Genomic DNA, 11084 nt, shown 5'->3' with positions numbered 1-11084 from the left:
CGCTGCCGGCAGTTTCAGCCATAAACTTCAGTACATTTCCAGAGAGCTGAGGGGGGGGGGGGGGGGAGAGCTCCGCCCCCTACTGGAATGAATGACAGTAAATGAAGTAAACAAGACAGGCGCCATTTTGTGACGGGGGGACAGTGAGGGGGGGCGTGAGGTATTACACACAAGACATTGTCATATAGTGTATAGCCTGGCTACGTGGTCAGCCGCAGTCAGTGCCCTATCGGCTATTGACCCGCGCCACAGAGCAATGACAGGCAGGTCTGTCAAGTATGTGACCTTTTACACACATTCAAAATGGAGGGGGGAGGTCATACAAAATGGAGACAGCGCGCTGAGACAACGACTGTCACCACACAGAACGCTCCGACATGTTTGTGTGTATTGTCACTGTACACTTTATTAAAACTAATGTACGCCACAAACATCTACTGAGAGCCCGGGCAGCCATGAGCCTGGCACCGGAGCTCGCACCTCACAAGCGCTCTCAGCGGCCACTGACCGCACTGTAACTGTCTCCACCGCCGTCCCTGACTTATATACCTATCTAAAAATAGCTAGTCCCTCCCCCCTCCGAACGGGAGGGGGCTTGAAATTTCGAATCTGACCAATCGCCTCTCCTCTTACGAAACGATTTCGTCACGCCAGAGGCATCCCCCGAGCGTCGAGCTCGGTGATTGGTGGCAGCTGACATCATAGGAACGCTGAAGGGAGCTAGTGGACGCTGATTGGCTGCTGTACTGAGCCGGCGTAATGGGATCACGTGGGGGAGGAGGGGGCAGGCTGGCTGGCTTGGAAGGTTTGAATAGGGAAGTTTTGCAGGGGTTTACATTTGCAGTCACTTCAGTGTTTGCAAATATTGTCAGCACCACTGAGCAAGTCTCAGCTCCAGGAGGAGTTCTAGTCTTGTGTTTTTTTTTTGGTAATTGCTATGCAATGACATTTGCATGAAAACCTGGAGGACTCCTGACTGCATTCTGCTGGGATCTATACCTGTCTATATTTTTTGCAAGCTCTGGATTATATCTTGGCCATTGCAACATATATGGTAGCAGTTCTGATTTTTGCAAGAAATCCTTTAGCGTGTGTGTTAGCGTTTGTTTAATCCTAGATCATGGATGTTCTCCCCATGTGCAGCATTTTCCAGGAGCTTCAGATCGTGCACGACACTGGCTACTTCTCCGCGTTACCCTCTCTGGAGGAATATTGGCAACAGGTAAATCCTAGAGGAGTTTCATTCTGTTCGCCTTGTCTAGTGCAATGTATAGCATGCATGCGGTGCAGGGACCTCCAGTGATTTGCAGTGACAGCTCGGTGGCCATCTCAATCCAGAGCAGCTTGGGTTTCGCTAGTAACTGTGCAGCCATTTGGCAAAACTTTGTCAGTGCAAATGGTCCAAACTACACAGCTGGGGCTTGTCAGCTAAAAGCCGGGGCTGTGCCAAGAGTTATTCCTGTCATTCCTTCCTAGGAATATTTTTGCATTGATGAAAAGGCGATAGATATTCCGAATAACCCTTTAGGTTACGTTGCCCGAACGCACCTGGGTCCATGTTTGACAGTCCAGCCTGACAGTATTTTGGGTGGCATTTAGATGACATCCCGCCGTAGACAATCTGATTGTTCTTTTGACAGACTTGCACCACTGCTGGTATGTTTTGTTCTCTATCCTAGTGCGTTATCAGATTTCCTGGTGCTTATCCATGTCGCACCATCATAGCGCCTTATCGTCAGATTTCGAGGTGCCTAGTTTATGTCGCACCATTGTAGTGCGTTATTGGCCGATTTCAAGGTGCTGGTCTGTGTATCACCATTGTAGTGAAAGGTGCTCGTCTACGTCGCACCATCGTAGTGAATTATTGTGAGACTTCCATGTCGCACCGTGATAGTGAACTATCAGTAGATTATGCGTATAGCACCATCATAGTGAATTATCTCGTAGCTGTCACCTAGTACTGAGTACTTTTTGCAGTAGTATGGCGGTCGTATTATTGGCAGCATTGGACGACCTATCCATGTCAACATCCTACCCCCTGATGTGCTGCCTTGTAGACCTATTATATCCCAGGTTGTCTTTTATGGAGGGATTATCAGTGGTCACCCATTGTTTTGTATTGTCCGCCATATAGTCGTGTTGACTTTTTTGGGGGGTAAATGATTGAAGATCTCCGATATCTATTTGTTTGCGGAGCTGCACACTAAAGTGTTACAACCTTCACATTCCTAGTTAATTGTGTGCGTTCCCTCCTCCTCCTCCGCCTGCTTCGCCATCAAAGAGGCAGATCTTATGTGTGTGTGTGAGATTGAAATTGATCTCAGTAGCTTCCTTGGGGCATTTTAGATGTGGGCACGGAGCCAGCTCTCCTTCCCAGAAGCCTGCAGAGACATTTAAACTATCACCGAGCCCATCTCTTGGTCTCCGCGCTTATTTGCATAATGGCGAATTTAAAGCAGCTAGATTATTAAAGTTTAACAACATCACAATCAATTGCCCCTCCATCCCCCCCCTACCCCCTCCCTTCCACCACAGCCAATCAATAAAATGCATTTTCTCATCTGAACAGCAAAGCAATTGTCTAATTATAGGAAAATGCACGCATTGATTTCTATAGTTTGTCTATTCGTCGCAACGTTGATGTTAGTTAGAATTACTGAGAAGACCACAAGAGGAAATGGAAGAGCGCAGTAAAAATGTGCACTCGGATCCCTCCTGGGGCAGGCAGCTCGCTGGGGAAATATGTGTGGTATTTTGATGGCTTGTGTCTGCAGGCCACAGGGCTGATCTCAGCACCCGTATTTTTTTTTTTTTTTGCAAAAACAAATGGCTGACATTTACAGGGGACGAGCAGGACTTTCTAATGGTTTGCGTCGGAGGCGAAAATTTTAACTTCTTGATGACTGGAGAAAATAGAAATCTAACATGGCTCCTACCGAATAAAAATAGTATGCACTGAGTAGTTCTTGCATTTACCAGCATAGTCCTGGCTTCTGGTCAGAGCTACAAAAGGAAGTCTTGTTTTTTTTTTTTCTCCTTTCCAGCATAACGTGAAAGGAATGCAGATGACTCATCCAGTTATACTGTTGGATAGCAGATTAAATTCTTGTCCATTGTATGGTTTCCAGAAGTGTCTGTACGAGAAATGGCCTCCATTTAGAAAATGCATATAGGATATGGACAATGCCGTGGTTCCCTAAATTTTGTGCAGCTCTGCAATTTCCATCTATGGTTGTTCTGCAAATTTCATTTTGCAAGATCTTAAAAGGAAGTAGAAACTACCGTAGTACTAAACTTGTGTCAATGGTGTGTCATTCATTGCAAACCGCGTAGAGTTTTTTTTTTGCAAACGTGAAGGTCTAACTTGTTTCTTCTGACTTGTCTTCTAGACCTGCCTGGAACTAGAGCGCTACCTGCAGAGCGAGCCTTGCTATGTGTCGGCCTCCGAATTTAAGTTCGATGGGGAAGATGAGCTTTGGACCAAATTTATTCTGGCGTGTGAGAAAAAGGAGGAACCTGACCCCCAACTTATCTGTATCAAGACGGAGGACATTTCTGACAGTCAAAATTTAGAGACCAATAGTTTGAACTCTGACATTAGTAGTGAATTATCAGACAGCTCGGAAGAGCTTTCACCGACTTCCAAATTTACCTCAGACCCCATTAGTGATGCGGTGATCAAATCTGAACCTTTTAGTTCATCTGTCACTTCTACCCCACCATCGTCGCCAGAGCAGGGTAAGGAGTCTCCCCATCATTTGTGGAATGCTATGACCGGGGAACTCCATTCACCTGGGAAAGTGCGCCCTGGTTCATTTATAAAGACACTAGATCAAGGTAGCCCAACCAGCGGTGGAGAGACCTCACCGGATGGCAGGAAACGTGTCCACAAGTGTCACTTCAATGGCTGCAAGAAAGTTTACACCAAGAGTTCACATCTTAAAGCACATCAGCGCACTCATACAGGTCAGTGCTTGTTTCACGTTGAAAAGGGACTTGACAGGAGGGAATCCCGAGCTGTAATGTTATTGCACAACCACAGGGTGTAAACCCAAAGTCCATCAGTGATGTCATCATGGTGAATCCTCTTCTGTACTTCCTCATTCTTTCCTGTAGGGAGGTTGGGCCTAGGACTACAAAGGGTATCCAGGAAAAGGGAGTCAAAGAATTCTTATCCACTACGAATTTCCTCCATCTTTTCCTTTAATAGGTTGACGCTGGAACGAACTAGGAATGTTAAAGAGGAAACAAACTTTTAACATTTCTGCGAAACGTCTCCTAGCAATTACGAAGGAGCTTCCGACTATTAAACGTAGCCTTGTAGGTCCTGAATCCTTAATGCAGCATACATATAAAAATACGTAGTGTAAACTCTTATTATTTAGTTTTTTTGGGCGAAAACTTGTACACTGATCCAAGTCCGGCCTCCATTCTTCCCATATTTCATTGAGTCATTAAAGAATAGTAACAACACTTCATCCGTGTTGGATCACATTCGATCCTTCTCCGTAATATCCCTGTTTTGTGTATACATCGCTCCCTACAATACATATTCATTGTATACCCTCGACAGGGTTGTCAGTGCCTAGCGGACTATTCAATAGGAGTTTGCATTCCCTTGGAGTCTTGTCAACTTTTCTTGTCGATTGAGTTGGTGAAGACAACAATGGGGCCCGTTTATGGCGTAGCCAACTCAACTATTTAATGAAATCGCACATTTGCATAGAATTCAGACATGATCCGTGTCATATCGTTCTGTTAACTTGCACGATAGAATCTTTCCTTTCTAATTTGCTAAACTAGTGGTTTGTGTCGCTTAACCCCCTATATATTATTTTGCAGGAGAGAAGCCTTACAGATGTTCATGGGAAGGTTGTGCGTGGCGTTTTGCAAGAAGTGATGAACTGACCAGACACTTCCGAAAACACACTGGTGCCAAACCGTTTAAGTGCACACATTGTGACAGGTAAGACCTTCTATTTTTAACAAGCCTCAAGCATATAAGAAAGTTCTATATAGACGGAGAACAGTTGTAGTGTTAAGTGCAGTAATGGGGTTGGTTAAAAAGGTAAAAATTACTTTGCGTAAACGCAGCTTTTTTTTGTTGCAGTTTTTTTGAGCCAAAGCCAGGAGCGGATTGAGTAGAAGTGTAAGAACTTTCTAGATATTTCCCATTCCTTTTATAGCCATTCTTGGCTTTGGCTCAAAAAACCAGAGCAAAATCTGCAACAAAAAAAGCTGCATTTCCGCAATGTGGGGCCTTAGCCTAAATGGGTTAAAAATGGGTAGCCATACTCTCCTCACTGATTCCCTTCTGCTCCCCTTCTAACGTGTCCCTGGTGCCCAGCTAGTCTCTACTAACTTAGTACCTTAGTAGGAAATACAGGGGTTCCGGCCTCAATCAGAGGCTTTTCCAGTGTACGGGAGGGAATCAAGAAGTAGAGACCAGCAGGGAACCATAGAAGTTGGGAACCATTAAAGAAGTATTGCTTCTTTTGGTTTAATAAGCCACTTAGATCAAAAAATTGTATCCATTTACAACTTTGTTGAAGTCCATCAGTGGTGGATTGCTAAGCTAGTGATCGTGGAGGATCACATCTGCTTTTATGGATATATAGCCTATGGGTGACGTGGTGTACTAGACCTGTAGGTGGAACTTTTTCTTCTTTTTAGTTTGACGCTTCTAACATGACGTATTCCTCTCCTCCAGATGTTTCTCCAGGTCAGATCACTTGGCTCTGCACATGAAGCGACACATATGAATGAATGAGGAAGTCACGTGATGAAAAGCGACTTCAAGGTTGAATTGCCTTGTGCGAGGGATGCAAGTTCCAGCCAAAGCATGCCAATTTGCACCCTAACCAGTTGCCTTCAAGACCTCACTTCTTCAAGGGGCTTTGCAGGGCTTATCAATCGTGTAAGATGCGGCATAGCAACCATACAGTGCTACTTCTGGAGCTGACTGGGCCCGTGCACTATTGGTGCTTAATCTTCTGAGTGGCTTGACTAAGCCGTCGCCGTGAGCATGTGCACTGAGAATGTTAATGTCTGGGTGACTGAATGGTGAAAAGGAGCCAATGTCTGAATGTTGAAGACCTCGTTTTTTTTCTTTTTTTTTTTTTTTTTCTTCTCGTCTGGTTGAGTTCAGTTGCAAGGGATTAGGAAGAAAAAAAATTGTTTAAAAGAAAAATAACAAAAAAAAAATAAAAATAAAACGGTTTGAATGTTTTTTGTATGCTATTGCATACTCTTGTTATATGGGACAACCATCAATCATTCTACTTAGGGGGTCAGCTTCTTTGAAATGAAAGAGGCCGAGACTCCCCGAAGGAGATGATCCCTTTCCTGTGTGAGAGGAGCTTTTGTTGTCTGGTGCAGCTATTAAACGTGCAATGTGTCAAGTAGCTTGTTTCTACAGGCTACAACGATTGTTTGTAACCCATTGTATAAGCTGTGTATTTACAATTATAACACAACTATAACTTCATTATAATAGAAAGGTATTGCATGGTTCGGGGGAAATGTGTACGCTTCTCCATAAATTAATCAGGACTGCAGTTATGATTCCAGTTGAGAGCAGCTAAAATACAATTGGTCTGTTGTTACATTACTTATGTATAGAATAAAGCAAAAACAAAAAAAAAATCCAAAAAAAAACACAAAAAAAAGTGGAAGAAACCACTATAGCTTAAAAACTGATTTTTCTCATGCAGCTAATTTTTTCTATTATTTATGCCTTGAGGACTAATTTCCGGTTTTTCTAGCTGTTGACGCACTGTTGTCCTTAAAAATGGTGCCTTATGCAAGTGGCCTTCTCCAGAGATGGATGGGGGTCAGATACAGGGGTTTAAGTGATGTAAGCTTACTTAAGGCTCTGTTGTCACCCAGGGGTGTAAATTTTTATTTTATTTTTTTAATTTCTTTTTTTTTTTTCCTGTATTTCCTTTCTTCCTTAGACACACATGGGTTTTAAGACATAAAATGGCGCAAGACTGTTTTGTAATCCATAGCATCCAATCGGGTATAGCCGGTCGATAGACTGGCGATAACTGATCTGGTTCCGTGTTGCGCTATTTTATTAAGCCACGTGAGTTCTTATCAAGGCAATTGAATATGGCCTATGACTTTTATTATTGCTGTTTGGCTCTTGTGTGCATATGTGTGTCTTTTCTTTCCTGTACTATGTTGTTCGCTCATGTTATAGTAATCTGCTTTTCAGAACACACTGATCTGTTCCGAGATGGCGCTTACACCTGCTCTACATGAAACTTGCACAAATGTATCTGTATCTGTACATGCACTTAATATGTAAACTGCTCATATACTTGTCAAGGTACAAAATGTGTTTGTTTAGAAGGATAATTCTTATTTTTTTTCCCCCTTTCCTTCTTTTAATATCTGTTTTCCTATTGAAAGAGTCCGTGGGGTCCAAAATATCTCCAAAACCAATAATAGTGTCATGTAGGAGCGTTTATTGGGAGCAAAAACGTATCCAATAAAGCAATACAAAGATAATCCTGAAGTGCACCAGAGGAGGGGCCTTACTTGTTAATTTAGTCCCGCCCCTTGTGCACTTGAAGTCTAATTTGCATACACATAAAAAATAAAATCTGTGCATTGCTTCATTAGAAATTTTCTATCCCTATTAAAGACTTCTATATGGCGCTATCACTATGATTTAGGAGACCTTTTGGATCTAACGGACTCCCTTTTAAATTCCACATCCACCAAAGCAAATGTAAAACTGGCAACACTTTATTTTTTTTTCCCAGTCTCTGCTACACAATGCGATAAACGTGCACTCTACAGCCGAAAATTTACTAGGCCGATTAGTTTATTTTATTTTTATTTGAGGACATTTTTTGAATTTTTTTTTTTTTTTAATTTGGGTGCAAGCCTATGTAGTCTTAGGTCACTGAGTGTTAAGAGCTGTATTAAGAGTTTGAATATATATATTTTTGTAATATGTTATTTAATGTCTAAAGAGAAAAAAAAAATATGTAGAATAAACTTTAAAGTTGATATCCTGAACGTTGTAGATTTTAGCTATCATTTTTGTTATTTTCTCATAGTAGAAATTGAAAAAGAAAAAAGGAAAAAAACTGCACTTATTTGCAGTAAAAGTGAACTTGTGTCTGCCAAGGATAAGGCTGGGTAATGAAATCTGTTATCCTGCATTATCTTGCAATCCAAAAAAGTTCCATTTGTGTCGTTACCAACTGGGGCAAGTTGTCTTTCAGGAAGATGCACATTCAAGACTGCATAGTATGAGATCGTCAAATATTATTTTAAATTTTTTTTAGTACGTTCTACATATTCTCTAGACTTGATGGATTATCCTATATTTCCACACCACTCCCCCCCCCCCCCCCATGAAGTGATAGTCTATCTACATGTCATGCCAAAATATTTAGATTGTGGTCCGACATATTTTCTTTACCCCCAAGTACTGCTAGTGACGGTTAACCATGACCATGGCGAGATATTTTGCAGACACTAGGCACTGTCTGTTATTGGAATGGGCAGACTGTCCCTCACCTGCTCCATTCAGAGATGAGTAAATTCCACCTCAATGTGGCCACAAAATAAAATATACATAGTAGAATTAGAAAAACATGACTTGCAAAAATTGCGCCAATCCTATTGACAGCTTAGACCCATTGACTTCAGTAGAGCTGCCATTCCAGATACAACCTGTGAATGTGTACTATTGCTTTTGAAGAGAGCCACCATGTTTTTCTACCATTGAAAATAAACCACTTTGGAATATTTTTGTTCAATTTTTTTTTTTAGTCTTGCCAAATTGCGATTAAATCCCAATTTGAGGGCAAAAAAACTTGCCCTTCTTTTGGTTAAACAATAGTTTTGTTTTTATTACTAAACAGAATACGACCCTGAATTTTTTTTATTTTTTTTTATCAGTTTCCAAATTTATCCTGGAGTTTAGTTTGCCTTTATAACCATATAATGCGCACGACCGAGCATGCAATCCTAGTGTCTTCCGTGTTATCCAAATGGCGTCTGCTTTACATTGTTTTCAGTGGGCGGCTTGGATCCATGTTAACGGTTCTGAATAGGCCCTGCTCTAAAAATATCGGGCCGGAAAAAAAAAAACCCTTTGATTGGACTCTCGGCCATGTGCGCCAAGCCTTAGAGGTTCTGCAGATCAGAATTTAATTTTTTTATTTATTTATTTTTTTTATCCATTCTTACTATGCGGTCTTCAATGTGTGACTTGCTGTTTATGGCAGTGTTTATACCTTTTTAAAGGTACATTTAGTAAAAAATAAAAACATTTAAAAAAAAACAAAAAAAAAAACAAGTGTCTTAAACGTATTGGCCTAATAACTAACAGTTTGCTTTTAAACTTACTGTGTAAGTAAATTGTCATTTTCAGTTTGGTTTTGGCATAAAACCAGTTAAGCCGGCTCCTCCGCTTTTTTCGGTTTCACATGGTTGTGTGGACAAGGCGAGAAAAATAGTCTTTGTATAATAGGCCAGAGACTAGTAGCATTTCCGAACTTTTTTTTTTTTCTTTTTTTTTTTTTTTTTTTGAAGTGCTCAAAAGTTTAGCCATAATACTCACAAGGAGATAAACAAAAGTGCTCAACGTGCACTGGCTTGTCTTGCTTGTAAAATGCCATCAGCGTTTTTTGAATAGGGTGGATCTCCCATATACGAATGCCTATAATTTCCAACATAAGAAAATACACTCTGTTCAGGTGATAACTGAGCCTCAGTCAAGCTGAATGGGGGAGGAAATCTACATTTGCTTGAAATTTGGGGGGGGGGGGAAACTTTTTATTAGTAATTTTTTTTTTTCTTAATTTTTTTTAAATTTTGTTTTAACGCCCTGTTATCTGAAGAATCTTTGTAAGATTTTTGTAAAATGAAAACTGTTTTTTTTTTTTTTTCGTTTTGTTTTACAAGATTTTATTTGAAAATTGTTTTTTTGCAAGATTGTTATATTTCTGTATGAATGTATTTTTTATTGGAATAACATAAAAAAAAAAATTCCTATCAGACTTGCTGTCGTCTTGTGGCCTTTATTTTTGTTCACGTGCTTTTGTTGCAGACCCCCTCCCCTTCACCAAATGTCTCAACGTGTCATAAGGTCTTGTCCTGCATGGCTTAACATTTTCTTCCATTCCTGATGGAGTACCCTGCATCTGTGACTTCAAGCACAGCTTGTGCTTCTTGCCAAGATAAATTTAGTAAATGCCCCCTGCCAGTATTGTTGCCATGCTTGTGCATACATTTATCATAATGGTGACAGGAGCACTGAAAACCTATGGTGCCGAAACATCGAAGAGTCTATAATGGAATACAGAAGATGGCCCCTCTCAAAATGTAACAGATCATCCCACACTATTATGCCCCATAGTGGCCCCTGCACACTGTATTATACCCCATAGTGGCCCCCACACACTATTATGCCCCATAGTGGCCTATGCACACTGTATTATATCCCATAGTGGCCCCTGCACACAGTATTATCCCCATAGTGGCCCCTACACACACTATTATGCCCCATAGTGGCCCATGCACAGTATTATGCCCCATTGTCGACACCCAATGAACACTTATACTCTGCGGTCTTTGGAGACCCAGGGAGCATACAAACATAAAAAAACATTATTTACCTCTTCCTGGCCCTGGCGCACTGCCTGCAAATATTGGCCATCTTCAATGATATACGGGACATCACATGAGCAGGGGCTTGCGACAAAATGCATAAGGACACAAGCCTCAGCCCTTGTGAGATCTGGCACGGCACAAAGTAGGCCTGAAGCCTTCCAGAGACAGAAGAGGTAAGCAACATTGTTTTTTTTGTTTGTTTGTTTTTATGTTCCGCATTCCGCCGGGTCACACAGTTTCTTAGTTTATACCGGAACGCCGACAGACATTTTTTAATTATGCTGGAACGGAGTTCCAACCCAATTTACCCATTGTGTACAAACCAAGCTTAACATGACTTTTAACATGTTATGTAAGCAGTTGCTAATCACTTGAACTCGACTTTGTTCCATTGCTGTCAATGGCTTTGGTGCAGTGAGTTATCAGATTCAAGTTGAAGATTGCTA

At 41.3% G+C, this 11084-nt stretch overlaps 1 protein-coding gene across 1 annotated transcript; it reads left to right on the top strand.

Moving 5' to 3' along the window:
• The first annotated feature begins 833 nt into the window (after positions 1-833).
• On the top strand, positions 834-9980 carry KLF6 (KLF transcription factor 6). The gene is made up of 4 exons (XM_075271559.1): positions 834-1222; positions 3390-3966; positions 4843-4966; positions 5711-9980. Exons 1-4 carry the CDS (start codon positions 1121-1123, stop codon positions 5760-5762), a joined length of 855 nt encoding a protein of 284 aa, XP_075127660.1. The 5' UTR covers positions 834-1120; the 3' UTR covers positions 5763-9980.
• The last annotated feature ends 1104 nt before the right edge of the window (positions 9981-11084 follow it).

The sequence above is a fragment of the Leptodactylus fuscus genome, chromosome 4, assembly GCF_031893055.1.
Source record: "Leptodactylus fuscus isolate aLepFus1 chromosome 4, aLepFus1.hap2, whole genome shotgun sequence".
NCBI lineage: Eukaryota > Metazoa > Chordata > Amphibia > Anura > Leptodactylidae > Leptodactylus > Leptodactylus fuscus.
The sequence above is the reverse complement of the archived record's forward strand: the minus strand, read 5'-3'. Positions and strand labels throughout refer to the sequence as shown.

What these genes read in the sequence shown, in the direction of transcription:
- KLF6 (XM_075271559.1), top strand. Translation starts at nt 1,121, where the DNA reads ATGGATGTTCTCCCCATGTGCAGCATTTTCCAGGAGCTTCAGATCGTG. An exon ending in ACATCAGCGCACTCATACAG is followed by an intron (nt 3,967 to 4,842) that starts GTCAGTGCTTGT and finishes ATTATTTTGCAG; the next exon opens with GAGAGAAGCCTTACAGATGT. An exon ending in AAGTGCACACATTGTGACAG is followed by an intron (nt 4,967 to 5,710) that starts GTAAGACCTTCT and finishes CCTCTCCTCCAG; the next exon opens with ATGTTTCTCCAGGTCAGATC.